The following is a 17,072-nucleotide window of genomic DNA, read 5'->3' on the forward strand; positions in this document are numbered from 1 at the left end:
AACTGGGTGGGGCTCAATAGCGCTAAAAATGATGAACTCTCCGATTATGTTAGAAACGTTCCGCGTTCATCTTCCTACATTTGCTTGCCTGGGGATTTTTCCGTGTGACATCCTAAAGCCAATTTACGAAAGACTAATATAAATATTATAAATGCAGATGTATTGGTAAAATATTGGTGTAGACCTGTAGTCAATGCTTAGGCTATACTCTCCTCACAGTAAGCCTACGCCAATTAGCAGTAGTAAGTGCAACCAAACAAGCAATCAACAATATGATATCGATATGTTAAAATGATTTTCACTGGTAAACTATGGTGGTAGGCTAAACCTTGAAGTTATGTATTTTATGTTTATTTGCGCTCAGGGCCCTACGTGGCTTTTGAGACATGCGAAAGAACATTCGCTTTTATTTGATAAACTAGAGATAGCGAAAGTAACAGCGTCGAAAAGAGTTGAAAATCACACATCAAACCTCGACGTCAGGACTAGCATGCGGCTTGCGAGTCGTGGGCTATCCATCCCTGCTATTTCGGGTTACACCATATTTTGGAAACGGGAACGAAGGACGGACACCTTTACCAAATCATAAAGTTAGTTGAAACGGAACTGAAAACAGACGATTTTGCAATATTACATTTACTGGAAATTTTATGGTGTTGACTACAAAAAGGGCCATCACTTTTGGTCGACTCCCGATTTAAGTGTTGACTAAAAATAGGTCAATACTTCCATTCGACACCCGAATGGCTCGCTCGAACGTCCATATTACCTGTTCCAAGTCATTTATGCCGATTTTCAGTTTATCCTGTCCATTATCGTAGCTGTTAAAGCTGTAAAGGGGGCCGATTTGCCAAAAAGGAGGATATTTAGGCGTCCTAAGAGGACATTTTCAATATCCAGAAAAAGGAGGACGTATGGTAGCCCAAGCTATTTTGAGCCTACCCTGTTTTCAATTTTACAAGTGATTGCTAATCATATGAATATTTCACTCATTTACATTGCATACCCCTTTTCCTTATTGCAACAGCCAGGGCCAACACGGTCGTTACGAGCTGTTGTGGACAGATTTACTGTTATAAAAATGGACGAAGAATATAGCTTCACGTGAGCCCAGATACACTGAACTGAATAACATTGGTCCTAGTCTAGTCTGTAGATTTTGCAAAGTAGACAGTAGTATTGGAATATATCTGTAATATAGGCTCTGTATCACTATAGTATCACGGTTACTCAATATATTGTTACAAAAATAGATTGATAGTAACCATCACTAATGTTAACCGGTTCTCTGATCTCATAAAATTTAGTAAGAAGGTTCTCCAATTAATGGTTACTTTACTACTACAGTTCTACCATAGCCCTTATAAAGGCTATGGTTCTACTACAAGTGCAAACGCTGACTATTCTCAACATATCTGCTTCCAGGTTCCTAACATATTGTCATTCCGCGGTGAATTCTTTCATATGAATATAGCTCAGTGTTTCAAGCTCAATGGACCAGACCACTGAGCTATATCAGGGATATCTAAAACTAGATATCCCTGGAGCTATATAAACAGACCCGTTTACGACAATAACCGTTGAATCTCATCTCCGGAAGCCGAAACATTTTGGTTTGTTGGGCGTAATCATCGGACCATAACTATTTGCTGCTAGGCTACAAGTCCGTTGGCGACATTCCTTGGGGTTTATTGATAGATCTGGTTCGCGACATCGTATAATGGCAACTATGGATGACTTCCAAACAGGGGAAGAGACAACTTTTGTTGTTGACGATGTTAGCAACATCATCAAGGAATCAATTGAGAACACCATCGGCGGAAATGCGTACCAGCACAACAAAGTGAACCAGTGGACCTCTAACGTAGTGGAGCAGTGCTTGAATCATTTGACGAAGCTTAACAGGCCATTCAAGTATATCGTGACAGCTGTGATTATGCAGAAAAGTGGCGCTGGACTGCACACCGCAAGCTCCTGCTTCTGGGACAATGGTACCGACGGTAGTTGCACTCTAAGATGGGAAAACAAAACGATGTATTGTATTGTCAGCGTCTTTGGTCTAGCCATTTAGTGATTTCCCGAAGAAAAATATATCTACTTTGTTTTATTCTCATGCTAGCTGGTATGATGCTTCCAAAGCTTATTCCCCGGTTGTATTGAGACAAAGTTTATTTACACGGGCTGACAATCGGCTGATATTTTGAAAAAAATATTCTACTGTGAAATCGAATGATTTACCGTATTGCTACAGTCAACTCTGAAAATTCAGTTTCCAAGATTTCTTGGTGAGACAACATTGTGTCACCTATTACCAATGAAAGTACGTGTTGAAATTATTTCCGACTGAAAAGCCAGTTTATATCTTCTATACGATGCTTTGTAAGAAAAATTGTTCCTGGGCCAAATAAGATTTAACCTGGAGAAGCTGTCACTTTTTATTGACGCTAGTAGGCTACTATTTAAAAGTTGTATTGTTTACATTACACGTACATTCATTCTGTATATAGTAAAAGGCCCATTCATGCCTTAAACAGCTATACTCGGGATGGAAATGATTCTGATGATGTCAAAATATCATTATCAAGGGCTTACAATCAGTATCTTTCTTTCAAGGTAGAAAATTGATCCAACTTCTGCGCCATAGAGTTGTCCTCAGAGATGCCACTGAGATATTTTGGAAAAACCCAGATTTGGACGTTAAAAAAACCCAGATCCTATATTTCACTCAAATTTCTATGATATAGCTGTAAAACAGTGACTGAGAGTCATCAATGACAGTTATACAGACATAGAAGTTTTAGCCCTTGATATTGAAATCCCAACGGTTCATTTTCATACTAAACATGTTGCTCAGTTAAATGTGCAAATCCTTCGAAATATGATGTTTTCCTCTCGACACATTGCTACCAGGCATTCGGTATGGGGGTCAATACGTAGTGTAGTATATATTCGTAATGTTAGTAACAATGTTAATCTCATCTATCGTGAGGATGATTTTAGGGTAGTTCCAGTGACTGCGAGCTGACCAGATAGATTGAAAATAGCTTTCGATTTATTAAACCTGGGACAAATACTTTTATCTGGGATGTTTAGTCGAAAAAGAAACTGCCAAATCATGAAATTAAGAGTACATGTGAATTTAACAAACCCCGCTCCCTCTGAATAACTTCCCGGGTACCCAGTGGTGGCCCTACAAACGAGGGGGGGCTGGGCGAGACTTACTGGGGTCCCCTATAAGTATCTAATTGTAACTGCTGGGGGTCTCCCCAGCCCCCCTTTCGTATCTGTTTTTATCATCTATTTTTCACCACGGCAAGGTTTGGCCAGGTGCTGGATTCGGCAATATCTATTATTGCATGTGTGCAAGGATAGCCTACATCAAAACTAAGTAATTCTACCGCATGCAGAGACGTGATAATTATCGGGATAATGGACTTTTCTAACAAATGCAGAGATTTGATGATGATTGACACATCTGTACGGAATCATATTCTTGCTTGGTACACGGATTTCCATGTTTATTTGTTATTATCCTTGAAAAAAAGCGCATAATCCGAATATGGGGGGGGGGCTTCAACCAGGGGGGGCGGGCGACCACCCACCTCGCTCACCCCAAAAGCCACGACTGCGGGTACCCAAACTGTCTCTCTTCGAGTGTCCCTGTTGAAAGTGAATATACTCTGGTGTCAACATTGTAAATTAGTTAGATCATCATTTGGTCTTTTCATGAGTTTCATTAATTGCATACTTTACAGCAGTTACATACTATTTACTGACACACAACGAGCGCTGGCATTCAAGTTCTAAATCATTTTGAATTGTCAAGTGTCAAACAACTGCTCCAGGGTTGCCCTGTGAAGTTGACTTTCTGCGACCTATTTTCAGTAATCAATGAAGCTCTATCACATCAAGCCCAAGACCTCTCATTTAAATGTTAAACGGGTCTCTTTAGACTCTGCCGTTTCAATCACAGTGTAATCCGTCGACATTATAAGATCTTACTAATCTAATAATCAATTTTGCGCCGTAAAAAACATGTTGGAAAAAACCCAGATTTCAAGCACAGAAACCCAGGTGATGCTCGAAAAACCCAGATCTGGGTGGAAAAACCCAGGAGTGGCATCTCTGGTTGTCCTAGTACCTTCTAGAGCAGACTGACGACTTTTGAAACCAGATGTCGTACAATTTAAAATTCGACACTCTCGTTGCACAGGCGTCTATAAATTTGTGTTCGAGAAGCATTGCTGTCTGACACTGAACATCTATGGAGAGCGTTGGTGATGATCTCTGATCAAAAATCCCCGACTTCAACTCCGTCCTGCGGTTACAAAACTTTTCTTCATTATAGATCCCTATCCAGTCTACGTTATAATATGCTCAAAGATAATGTGTATTTGTGGCATGCTTTTGGTTAACATTCAGTGCTTATGTAATATGGACAGGTTCACATTGAGAAGTTAAATGATACGGCCAGAACGGTATTTCCATCAAGTATTAGTTGAATTAGCTTCATGGAGAGGCTTCCGTCACTCAGTCCACGATTCTGCTGATTTTTTGCTCTAGCAGGTTGGTCACCTGAATATTATTCAACTAGTGTGGTTATATTGTTTCGGGTAATCCATATACTGCATTAGCATGTCCAGATCAAATAAAAACTCTTGACTGCAATAGCGGTACCGTCAAACACCCAAATTTTCTGGAGTAACATCCACCTCATTGTTACACTTGAAAAAATTGGTAACACACAGATATTTGACCAGTTCAATCTCCCAAAAGTGTTAAATCGAAGTCCAGATCCATGAAACAAATTTTCATCCAATTTAAGAGGGGGGTTCATGGAATGAAAAGCTAGTCGATTTTAAACCGTAATTTCAATCAGCTAGCAAGTTGGAAAATTCTGTTGTTGCCATATCGAGTCATACTTTGAAGCAAGCACTTCAGTACGGTCATGCAGGCAGACGTAAGGCTTCGGCTGATTTGACTTGAGCGCTGCAAATCCACTCTGCAGTTCGATAAGGCGTTCACTAATCCAGTGTGATCGCTTTGGTTAACTTGACGACTTTTGACTGGTGTCTCGTGACCGGTACACAACGCCAGATGCTTTCAGGTCCCTGATTATACTTGCTGGAAGTCTACCGGTTACAGAAATGGCATAGCATCCTGGCTTGAAGTTTTCTAAATATAAGAGAATTTCAGGATTGCGACCAGTGTTCGATACGGGCCACGAATTACTTGTTCTTTGCCACTTGGCTACCCAACTGTCGTCCGGACTCATCATCGATATGATTCTAGACATAAAATATCCTATTAGATCAGTGCATTCAACCACACATTTCAAAGTGATATGTTTACTCATTGCATTTTAGTTGGCATTAGGTCTTTTAAAACTGGTTTTACGCAGCCAGTAAGATCATCATCAGCAATTCGTGAAAATTTGTATCAAATCAATGAACAACAAGAGTGCGATATAATCATGAGGGTGCCAAAACTACTCAAGAATAGTCTTTTTATCGGACAATCACCTTGGCCTAGCATGTCAATAAGACCCACGTGCACTGGTTTTAAGAAAGGATACCATAAAAGGAAGCGACGAAAAATGAATTCTGCATGTGTCGGTAGGCGAGGTAATCTTGAGTACTGACTAGTTATTAATTTCAAGACTTTGGTGTGACCTCAATCTTGAACTGTATTCATAATTGGAGATGAATTGGACCTTTCCTTGGGTTTAAGGCACTTGAACAACTAATAAAATGTGCAACACAAGAGTTGAATACGACAGGCAGGTTGGTATCAATGAGATGCAAGATCGACTACAATATAGAATGCAGACAAGTTTATGAACTGCGGGATGAAATCCATGTCAAGCATCGATATTGTACTGGATTGGTAATCGACATACATTAACAATGTATATCAGGGCTGCTATATTATTATCCTACATCAGGGGTATCATGGGCAACTCGATCCATTTTGCAAACTAGACTGCAATAGTGAAGCATCAGTAAGATAGCCTACAGCTTAGCAAAGGTTCACAGATGCTGTCTCAGCAGACAGTGAACTGAAACTTACCCATCAAAAGATGAACTGGTGCAGTCATACACCATATCGCGATTTCCTCGCATACGAAGAAACTCATCACAGTTATCACATCCGTCGTATGTGAATTGATCTGTCGTCTGAATGTTGAACGTAAATGTTAACACACTGAAACGGTTACAAAGGCTGCCAACCACAGAAGTAAAAGTATATATCATACCACATGGAAATTTTACCTTTATCAATGAACATAAAAGACAAGCTCTGAGGTCCCGAAGGCTCTTTGGCACTGTTTCCATCGATGCATTTGCCATCCTCTTATCAGAAATGTCCCTTTACCGCTTCTAAACTATCTTTTAATCTCTGAATTATTGGTCCAAACGTAGCAAGCACATGAAAATTTATCAATTTCAACTAATGTGTTCTACCAATATACCGTTTTCATTCAGTGGGCCAAACTGACATCGATATTTATTATTAGGTACTCCACGGCCAACACATCGTAATAATAACACTGATGTTACAGTCTCGGTTGTCGGGGGAATCATGACTGTAAGTAAAGGTATCATTACATTCTGTGTCTTAGAAATTACAGTGGTTTATGAAAAATCGTCTTGCCAGACTATTTCACGTTTTGTTTTGTGACTGAGCTCGAACCCTGCACACACCAATAAAAATATCAATAATCGCCAGATTATATTTGCAACTGAGCAGGAAACACACAATGTACAATGCGATAACACACAATGCGATGTACCGAGCATACAGGAGGATGCCGAACGACCAGTTGCGGTTTCAGTTTCATGCCTCTTTTTTACATTACCTAGGCCCAGGTTGGTGTCTGCTTTCGAAGACTATACTCCAAGTCGTCTTGACACCTTCCTATTTTTTTCATTTTATTGCAGTTTTGTAGTGTTTTGAAATGATGATACTATTAATAAACTGATACTAAATACTAATTATTCTGATACAGATACCATAGCAATTTACAACGTAGCTACGTTGTAAGTTGCTATGCTGATACTGTGCTGAATAAAATTGAAAGTATGGCAAGCCGTTTTCGAATTAACCGATATAATTTCTAACCTACAGAATCTAATGACACATCAAATATAGATAACTAACCTACGGATAGATAGACCATAGTGTCCTATATGGTGTCGACACAAGCAAATCGCACGGTTCAATGAAATTGTATCACGTCACAGTTTCCATTTGGCTACAGGCAATTTGACGGTGATTTTTGACCGACTTGCCGAGCATTACATTTGATGAATCGGGTATCAATCGAAAGCTGACGCTGTACTGCTTGCGAAAATATAAATTTTATTCCACTCATGGCCCTGGAACCCCCACAATCAGCCCCAAATTATTCATTGTCGAGTAGATTGGCAGTGTGACGCAACAATGATGTCTGGCGAAACGAGATACTAGCTCAAGAGCAAGGATGCGACCGAGCGGCGAGAGTGGGATCAGCTGACGTCGCGGCATTAGCAATGTGCAAACGCGCCACAGAGAAACGCTGCGCTGTTGATACTTTTTCTATGCGTTTCGGTACAAGCGAGCACACACCAGGCTTTCCTTGACTTGTAAGGGTAGAACTGGGTCCACGGAATGTATTAGGGCCCTACCAATTTTCGCGCAATATCCTTCAGCTGATAGAGATATGTAGGCGACGTCTAAGTAGTCTACATTGGATATGTCAGATTATTATGATATCGATTGCCTTAGCCCGATTGCTGCGTAGGGCTCCAGAGATGCGTGGCGCTGTTGATACTTTTTCTATGCGCTTCGCTAAAAGCGAGCACACACCAGCCTTTCCTTGACTTGTAATGGTAGAACTGGGTCCACAGAATGTATTTGGTCCCTACCAATTTTCGCGCAATCCTTCAGCTGTTAGAGATATTTCTATTAAGAAAAATATACTTTCAAGTAATAAGATTCACTCAAGACAGCAAATTCAGATAATGTAAATATATCATATTGTAGTAATACAATACAGTGTTGAGTTTTCACTCTAGTCCCCATAAGCACCACGTCGGTGACCTTGCCAAATTCCGAGAAGGCGAAAAAGTGCAAACTCTGTTGGGCCGAATGGACAATGGACATTCAGTTATTCACAGATGCGAAAAAAATACTGCAAATCCGTTTTACGTAAGTTACATTAGGAATATATATACAGGCTACAGAATGAATATAATTGAAATATCTGTGATACCACTGTATTACTTTTGCCGCAAAAGGTCCCCGGCATTCAAAAAAACTATTTGGTGATTGAAAAATGCTAAACCAAATTCCAACGTCAACGTTTATAGTGATATCAGATATATTCCAGTGAAAAACAAAGGTATGAATTTGGTGGTAACATTTTGGAATCATTGGCAGGTATGGCCCGCAAGCTTTCTAGTAACGGATTGAATCCGGACAGCGATACCAGTTTAATTCGACATTCCTGCTGTTAAACTTTATTCAACAATCAACATTTTACCTGCTGCATTCGCGGACCAAGTCCTACCCATACGGATCAAATAAAAGCTTGTAATGTGTGCTCATGCTCAATGCTCCTTGCTCACACTTAACCATAAAAGCGACTGTAGAAAGTATCGACACCCGCCATCAACAGCGCGACGTGTCTCTGGAGCCCTACGCAACAAGCGGGCTAAGGCAATCGATATCTTAATAATCTGACATATCCAATGTAGACTACTTAGACGTAGCCTACATATCTCTATCAGCTAAAGGATATTGCGCGAAAATTGGTAGGGCCCTAATACATTCCGTGGACCCAGTTCTACCCTTACAAGTCAAGGAAAGGCTGGTGTGTGCTCGCTTGTACCGAAACGCATAGAAAAAGTATCAACAGCGCAGCGTTTCTCTGTGGCGCGTTTGCACATCGCTATTGCCGCGACGTCAGCTGATCCCACTCTCGCCGCTCGGCCGCATCCTTGCTCTTAAGCTAGTCTCTCGTTTGGCCAGACAGCATTGCTGCGTCACACTGCCAATCTACTCGACAATGAATAACTGGGGGCTGATTGTGGGGGTTCCAGGGCCGCGAGCGGAATAAAATTTATATTTTCGTAATCAGTGCAGAGTCAGCTTTCGATTGATATCCGATTCATCAAATTTAATGCTCGGCAAGCCGGTCAAAAATCACCGTCAAATTGCCTGTAGCCAAATGGAAACTGTGACGTGATACAATTTCATTGAACCGTGCGATTTGCTTGTGTCGACATCATATAGGACACTATGGATAGACTATAGATAACTAACCTACGTAGGTTAGTTATCTATAGATAGACAACAGCCGACTTCACGGTCCGCTGCCCGGAGGAAGATCGCCGATTTCGCTGGGAGCAGTATGCAAGCAGCGTATCTAAACCGACTGTAGTGTCATGATTTTTGGATGTAGTGGAACGCATACTGAACCATGTCCACGCAGATAGAACTATTAAGTCAGGTAAAAGTACCGTGTGACCGCGAAAGCTTCTGCTTGTCGCTTTTTCAGTCATTCACTCAGTGCCGTTTTTCCGTTATAGTGCACATCACTAAGTATAGAGGATTGATGGATACCATAACAGATCATTCGGGTATTTTTCATGGTTGCGTAGGTTAGTTATCTATACATCAAATCAATATACTTTATGATTCTCCTAGTGGCCGCTTTTCGTTAATCATTAGTTCACTTGAATCCGGTGAGCGGTGCGTACGTACTTGAGTACGTAGCTGTGAAAAGTAAATTCCTCCGTTGAGCCGCAGACCTTCATGGTACGGTGACTGATGGTTTCATGAACGAACAAGTACGATTTTAAAACTGTTTTCTGGCCAATTCAGATACGGTAAGCTATTTTCTCACTCGTTTTTTGCGTTATGTTATGACTGCACTGCAGTGGAGTTGCCGGAAACACTGACTTTCATGTCGTTAGTCATTTTTAAAATTACGTTGTTACGTCATACTTTGCCAAAGTGGCGTTCATTTGAATCCCTGCTTGTCACTAGTGGTTGTTAGTTGTGATCAGAGGTGGTCAGTTCAGTAGTAACGAAGTACTTCTACTTTTTGGAAGTACTCAAGTAGTTCCCCCTACTTCTGGTACGTACTCAAGTAGATCTGATTTTTTCTACTTCTACTTCATAATATATTTGTGATCTACTTATTTACTTTTCGCTATTTTCAGTTTGTCAAGTAGAAGTAGTTTAGTCCCCAATATGAAAGATATAGTCTGAGGAATTTCGGGGCTGTTTTCACGGAGTACCAACCATCAATTTTCATAAAAGTCAAGTAAATCCCAAAAATTTTGTTGCGCTTCGAGCATAGTTGTGATGAAGTGGCAAGTATGTTTTCATGAAAGTATCAGTGAACCGAATATAATTTAGGTTCCGGATGGCTTGGTTCCTCTCACATCGCATTGTCGCCCATATCAAATATTTTATCACAGTAAATATGGCCCACCATAACGTTTGAAACTACCGTTTCGCAATCTAGCAATTTCCTATGAAATATATTTTCTGCTTTTTAGAAGTGGTATTTGTATTTCACTTTCAATTGCGACTTGCGAGTATCAGACTTTGATACTCGATACTTTGATACCATACGTCCTCTTTTAAGAGGATTTGTCCTCTTTTTTGACTTTGTTGGAAGTGTTCTTGGAGGACGCCCTTTTGTCTTCTTTTTTGAGATTTTATCCTCTTTTTTGAAAATTTAGGTCATAATTAGAGCAAAATGCGAGTGATATGCCGTAAATTAGTACAGAAGGGGCTGGGTGCCTTTTTTTTTTTTTTTTAGTCAACCGATCACAAAGTGGGAAAAATTCGCCGATTTTTAAGAATTCTACGGTTTTGCAAGTCTCAAATTTCTGAAAAAGTGTCCTTTTTTTAGATTTCCAAAATATGGTAACCCTATACTTTGAGTTCTAATTATTTTTAGTTCTTTTGTCTGCAGAACTTACATGTTGAAGCTTAAAAGCAAGTGTAGTAATGCCTCTATTTTCCGAAAATAAAGCTACACTAAATATAACTTTTACGATCCACAATATTTGTTATTACCGTGTATTAATCGCGAAAAGGGATGAAACCGTACCCGATACAACTTCTACGTACTGCTCTTCGCCTAAACTTGGGGCCTTACATTATGGGATAGGGTGCCATGTAGGGTTGGGACTTCGGGATCAAATTTGAAATCCCGGGATCTGGATTTCCCGGGATTTGCGCTTCTCAATCCCGGGATTAGCAAAGTAGTAAAATACCCATACAAGCTACATACACAACATTTATTCCTTGTAGTATTGACGAAAAAACATGCTCCCGTGAATACGAATGGAACCCAGCGACCGAAGGCCACCCGGATAATGAGCGTTTAAATTCATGTACCGCCTGTTTCCTGTAGAAGTTGATTCGTCAAACGTGATCGAAAAACGTCCAATGCTGCGTTTCATTGCCATAAGCTCTTCTTCCACACACTTACGGATTTATTTGCTGTGCTCGATCACCAAGTCACGAACCCCTTTGCGACATCTTAACAAGTCATAGCCATAAGCCTTGAAAGCCCGACGAATTCACTCACTTTGGGTAATTGAATAAATGTTAACCCGTCCACAGCAGTTAACTGGTTAAGAAGTTCATTGAGGCGAGGCTTATGCGATTTATTTTATAGGAATCGATTTTCCTCATCTTTATTTTTAGCTGATATTTCTTTGACGTGTCCGATTGAATCATGCTTGATTTAATTACTATCATTTGTACGGACCTTAAATGCGTTATTAGTCCCTTTGTGCTAGAAGCTTTCAAAACGTCTTGACACAAGTTGCATTTGGCTTTTTATGTAGATTTATAAAACAAACAGTTTCGCTAAACATGTGATTTTCTCTTTGCATTGACATCTTCGAAATTCGCCATTATTCGACCTGTATTTCACCTCCACACCACCGTCCTTGTGACTTTCCGATACTCAGTTACACTGCTACGATTCGTAGACTACGACGGAAGTGATTAGGTAGTACATTGTTATGCCATAGCTGGCTTTAATATCAAATAATTGTGAATTGTTTTAGACAATCAGCAGAGTTTGTGACATTGCTTTATTACCAAAATAAGAGATATGGCGCTACGTAGATATGGCGCTACGTAAGCCTTGGAAAATGCTCTTTACAAATCCCGGGATTTCGTTGGGAGTATTCTCTAAAAACGGGGTCTTCTAGTGAACGAAGGATTAATATTGCATTTTCATATCAATAGTATAATTTGCATCCCATGACGTGAAACAATGCTTATGCTGTCGAAAATTTATACCTCCTGGAATGCATCAATACTAATCAAGCTCTTTGCACCTGCCGCATAGCTCAATTCGCAGCTTTTGACAGTCCATGCGAACGAATTAAGACTGTTTTCAAAACTACTTACTTGAGTAGATTTATATTCAGTCAATTCTACTTCTACTTCAAGTAGTTTTGGGCGGCTTATTGAAGAAGTACTTCTACTCGTACTTGAGTAGATTTTTTTCGTCGCTACTTCTACTTGAGTAGCTTTCTTGACTACTTGACCACCTCTGGTGTGATTCTGTCATTGACTCCTGGCTGATAACGATAAGGATGACACAAAAAGTCTCTCTTTGAGTAAATTAATTATATATTGCAATGAAAGCAATTCTGTAAATGAATGAGACTGTTTTAAGAGAACTTGAGAACAATAAATTAATCTCTCACATTGCACAGTGAATTTAGACGTCCAACTTACACGTCATTAATTCAGGGATTCGGGTGATAGAATGAAAGTTAGTCGATAGGGTTGGTGCTCTTACTTTGCAAATGGGTGAGAAAGCTTTCAAATGGGCAAGGGTTGATTACACTTTGCAAGTGGCCAAGAACAGTCAAACCTCAACAGGGTGAGGTCATCAGCCCCCCAGTTGGAAAATACCCAGAGGGGTCCTCCCCCACAAATACAGCAAGATCCAAATCCAGATATTCATCCAAAACTGATGTCAGTTGATGCAACATGTCCCTCCACCAATTCGACTGACGTCAGTCCATTTGACCCCTTCCCCACCAATACGGCAAAATCCAAATTCAGATTTCCATCAATCAATCAATCGAGACTGCGATACAATGAAAAGGTAGGAAGGTGTCGAAACAACTTGGAGTAGCCATTAAGATCAGACAGATCAGACTAACGTCAGAGTAGCTGATGCGACCCCCCCCCCACACCTATTTGGCCAAATCCAAACCTGAAAAAAACATATTTCTTATTGAGAACCCCCCTTCCCCGCTCTGATTTGCTCTTGCAAATGGCCATGGGTTTACCTTGAAATTGATAAATGGGTAAGAAATCTTACAAATGACCAAGGATTCACCTTGGAAATGGGCAAGGATTTACTTTGCAAATGTGCAAAAATTTTTGAAATAGGCAAGGATTGAATTCGGTTTGCAAATGGCCAAGAACAGTCGAAATTCATAAGATGGTGGGGTCATCAGATCCCCCCCCCCCCTGACGTCACATAGTTGGTGCAACATGTCCCCCCAGCAATTCGACTTCATCAGTTTTGGATGCAAATTTTGGATTTTGCTGTATTTGTGGGAGGGGACCCAACTGGGAGGCTGATGACCCCACCTTGTCGTGAGTTTTGACCGTTCTTAGCCATTATGCAGGAAATAATCCCTAGGAATTTCGGAAATATTCGGTAGAACAATGTTGCATATGTTTTGCCCTGCCAAATTCCAGCTAGTTCAAAAACTTCATATACAGGAGAAGGCCATTACTATAAATTGTTGTCTCACTTTATTGTAGGCCTACTTTTTTTCAGACAAATCTGGTCTAGGCTTTGCACCATATTTTTACATTTTGAATAATATGTGTAATTTGTGGATGTCTGAAATAATTTATTTATATATATATATATATACATACTGTACTGCAGCCTTTCCTGTGATTTTAGCATAATTCTCAATATACTTCCATTTTTTATGTGAACAGTTTTAAGCTTCTTAAGATAGACTGCCTAGGCCTACTGTACTAGATGGCTCCTTATGCACCCGGCATTGACAAAGATGGATATTGGGGCGAACCGACATCTACTATCGACTGGTGCGAAGAAAATTATGCTGACACCTACTTCATTGCAGAATTTTGTATGCTTTGTTGAGCACTCTGTCTTCTACAACCATCGACAATTGGTTGTATTTTCCACAGGGAATACCATCACCAATCTGGCGTTGATTGTACCACCAGTAATCGCCATTGTGTACTATTGGAGACTTGGCGTTGAGTTTCGATACCTTGCTCAACTGATAGCTTTAGCAAGTGAAGTATTATTTTTGTGAATTTTCTTTCTGGATTTCACTTATCCGCTATAATTTCAGCTGTTGGAATAGGATCTTGGCTCTTTCACATGACACTAAAGTATGAGATGCAGGTTCGATACAATTATGTTCGAATACGAAATTCAAAGACAATGTTTTATTTATGTGTACAGTTGATGGATGAGCTTCCAATGATTCTAGGAACGTCACTGCTAACCTACGTCATGTGGGTGAGTGTCCATTTTGCCTACTTTACTTAGTATAATCTGTGCTAAACTTAATCAGGCATTGGACTTGCAATGGATGCGGAAAGGACCGTGTTAGAGACGTTGCAATAGCAGTATCCTATTCCGTAATTGTCTCAGCAGTTTACATTGCAGTCAGGGATCCTGTCTTTCACCAGGTAATATTTACAGACAATACGTCATAGAGCTTCTTGGAGGCACAGAACCTCAATATTCAATTGAATATCGTATTCATATTGAAATTAACTGGAATATTTTTGGCCGGCACTCTTCCTTCATAGTGTAAAAGTAGATTATAGGTCTAAAGTAGACTTCTATGAACTTTTCATTGTGTGGAAATGTTTCAATTATGAACAAACTGACACTTGACTTATTGTTTTGTAGACTGCATATGCATGCCTTGTATTCTTCTTCATGTATAAAACATGGGAGGCCTGCAAAAAAATTCCAGAAATCACGAGAATGGTGCTGGCATCATTTCTACTGTTTACCGTTGCGTTTAGTCTCTGGAATATTGACAACATATTTTGTGTGAACATCAGGTAATAGACTTTGCAAATTTCCTCTATCGCCAGAATTTTAATTTCCATACGGCTATTGAAATCGCAGCTATTCAGAAAATTGACCATAGTGGTGTATATTAGCAAGCAGTTTTATATTAAGAAAAGCAAGACACGGAATGCCGTCCTACATGACACCACTGACACAGCTGCATGGATGGTGGCATATATTTGTGGGAGCTTCTTCATGGATGCATGCACTCATTACATTGCATGCACGTTGTTTGTCTGCTGGAAAAACATGCACCATCAAGGTTCGCCTAAAGCACAATGATGTGGCAAAAACCACAAACCATTGGTGCTAGTATTTTAATTTGCGCTTGATGTGCAATGTGATGGACTTTTACTGATTTACTGATGGATAACACATCAGATATTTGAATCTGCTGCAGTGATATACAGCTAATAATACTTCTGATTGCCTAATTACTCATGCTCGCTCCACGGATAATTGGGATGTGCAATGTGCTGTCGCTTGAAATGCAATTACTCATCGTGAATTGTGATATATTCAATTCACTGTTATTCACCCAGGGTTGTAACCGAGTCACAAGGCTCCAAGTCACAAGTCAATCTCAGTTTCATAGTTTTGACTCGAGTCAAGTCGAGTCATTTTCAATCCACCACCGAGTCCAAGTCATCGATCAGAGGTTCGAGTCCGAGTCATGGTATTATGACTCGAGTCCAAGTCATTGTTTTGACTGCTCAGTTACCAGTAGAAGTCTTGTTAAACCCACTTCTGTAACTGTGTTTGATGATATCAAATGGTTCACATTTTAAGATACTAATTTTCCTCACTTTTAGCAGTTTCTGGTCGCATTTTCAGGTACTAGGTACCAATAGACGAAATACCTATAGGGTGGTTGCGTTATTATTCTGTGAAATTACAATGAAATATCGCTCATGGCCGTCTGAGTCTCGAGTCATATGACTTGGTTCGAGTCATATGACTTGGTTCGAGTAATGCGCAATGACTCGAATCCAAGTCGAGTCAATGCACAGATTGACTCGAGTCGAGTCATTTCCGTATTTTGAGAAAATGACTCAAGTCAAGTCGAGTCATCAGAAAATCGTGACTCGAGTCAGACTCGAGTCGAGTCATTACAACCCTGTATTCACCAATAATATTCATCCTGTTTTTATAGATGTTCTGCTACGTATATCCGTACTTGGAAATACACGAAAAATGGATGTAACGAGACTGCTTCTCGCGGCTTGTTAATCGGATCGGATTAAATAATGATGAATAGCTTGCCGCATGGTATTATGTGATATAATATGCTGTATTGTAATCAATGTATAATGATAACCTATTTTATATACCTGGTCCTCAGATTTCTAAATGCTTCAATTTAATATTTGCACCTATTTCTTTCACGTTTTTGGACAAATCTTGCCACTTGTGCTCATCAAATCTTGTTACTATTCAATACGCATCCTGGCACAATTCCGATCCACCTTACCTATTCATTTTTTAACCAAACATTCAAAGCCATAAGATATTGATATTTACCTGTTAATTCATGCACAAATTATCATTGTTTCGAGTGTAAATATTGCATTTATCATTGTTTCGAGTGGGAATATTGCATTTGAAGCGTACTTACCAATTATTCCTTGCCCTTCAAAATATCAACATTTATAGTTGTAGGCCTAGAAATTTTCGTCGCAGAATATTTACGATTTTTTTGCATACCAATGGATGTTCATTTGTTAGACTGTTAGTTTTGATATACCAAGTCAGCATTCAACACCCGTAGCTAAATCGAATGTAGATATTAAGTAGAGTTAGGCAGTCTGCTCACAAAATACACATACACATCTGCATTCAAAATTGCAGGATGGGTCTTTGTGACAGATGTAGAGTGACTGTCTTCAATTGATAAGCTCTTAATCTGGTGAAGAAACGTAAATGACGTATACTCAGTATGATGTAACGAGCAGAT

The 17,072-nt window shown here is 39.8% G+C and overlaps 3 protein-coding genes across 5 annotated transcripts; 2 read left to right on the top strand and 1 right to left on the bottom strand.

Annotated features, from left to right (window-relative positions):
• The first annotated feature begins 1,633 nt into the window (after positions 1-1,633).
• On the top strand, positions 1,634-2,537 carry LOC145455822 (dynein light chain Tctex-type 1-like). Its single transcript, XM_080333839.1, has one exon. It carries the CDS (start codon positions 1,721-1,723, stop codon positions 2,069-2,071), a length of 351 nt encoding a protein of 116 aa, XP_080189965.1. The 5' UTR covers positions 1,634-1,720; the 3' UTR covers positions 2,072-2,537.
• Positions 2,538-4,582: 2,045 nt separating this feature from the next.
• On the bottom strand, positions 4,583-6,540 carry LOC145455821 (transcription elongation factor SPT4-like). Its single transcript, XM_080333838.1, has 4 exons — positions 6,273-6,540; positions 6,070-6,176; positions 5,233-5,288; positions 4,583-5,175 (listed from the first exon to the last, which is right to left on the bottom strand). Exons 1-4 carry the CDS (start codon positions 6,348-6,350, stop codon positions 5,048-5,050), a joined length of 369 nt encoding a protein of 122 aa, XP_080189964.1. The 5' UTR covers positions 6,351-6,540; the 3' UTR covers positions 4,583-5,047.
• Positions 6,541-9,742: 3,202 nt separating this feature from the next.
• On the top strand, positions 9,743-16,825 carry LOC145456275 (alkaline ceramidase 3-like). 3 transcript variants are annotated; one of them, XM_080334354.1, is made up of 9 exons: positions 9,747-9,833; positions 13,996-14,150; positions 14,212-14,322; positions 14,382-14,434; positions 14,495-14,547; positions 14,607-14,724; positions 14,951-15,108; positions 15,235-15,380; positions 16,272-16,825. In XM_080334354.1, exons 2-9 carry the CDS (start codon positions 14,039-14,041, stop codon positions 16,346-16,348), a joined length of 828 nt encoding a protein of 275 aa, XP_080190480.1. In that variant the 5' UTR covers positions 9,747-9,833; positions 13,996-14,038; the 3' UTR covers positions 16,349-16,825. The 3 variants fall into 3 exon arrangements, with proteins under 3 accessions (XP_080190482.1, XP_080190480.1, XP_080190481.1); XM_080334355.1 differs by having other exon boundaries at positions 9,809-9,833; positions 15,230-15,380; XM_080334356.1 differs by lacking the exon at positions 15,235-15,380 and having other exon boundaries at positions 9,743-9,833.
• The last annotated feature ends 247 nt before the right edge of the window (positions 16,826-17,072 follow it).

Source organism: Botryllus schlosseri, chromosome 14 (assembly GCF_051294905.1).
Source record: "Botryllus schlosseri isolate E-star chromosome 14, Bs_hap1, whole genome shotgun sequence".
NCBI classification, from domain to species: domain Eukaryota; kingdom Metazoa; phylum Chordata; class Ascidiacea; order Stolidobranchia; family Styelidae; genus Botryllus; species Botryllus schlosseri.

What these genes read in the sequence shown, in the direction of transcription:
- LOC145455822 (XM_080333839.1), top strand. Translation starts at nt 1,721, where the DNA reads ATGGCAACTATGGATGACTTCCAAACAGGGGAAGAGACAACTTTTGTT.
- LOC145455821 (XM_080333838.1), bottom strand. Translation starts at nt 6,350, where the DNA reads ATGGCAAATGCATCGATGGAAACAGTGCCAAAGAGCCTTCGGGACCTC. An exon ending in TTTTATGTTCATTGATAAAG is followed by an intron (nt 6,177 to 6,272) that starts GTAAAATTTCCA and finishes TTCAACATTCAG; the next exon opens with ACGACAGATCAATTCACATA. An exon ending in ACCAGTTCATCTTTTGATGG is followed by an intron (nt 5,289 to 6,069) that starts GTAAGTTTCAGT and finishes TTTTATGTCTAG; the next exon opens with AATCATATCGATGATGAGTC.
- LOC145456275 (XM_080334354.1), top strand. Translation starts at nt 14,039, where the DNA reads ATGGCTCCTTATGCACCCGGCATTGACAAAGATGGATATTGGGGCGAA. An exon ending in TCAACTGATAGCTTTAGCAA is followed by an intron (nt 14,323 to 14,381) that starts GTGAAGTATTAT and finishes CTATAATTTCAG; the next exon opens with CTGTTGGAATAGGATCTTGG. An exon ending in GGGATCCTGTCTTTCACCAG is followed by an intron (nt 14,725 to 14,950) that starts GTAATATTTACA and finishes ATTGTTTTGTAG; the next exon opens with ACTGCATATGCATGCCTTGT.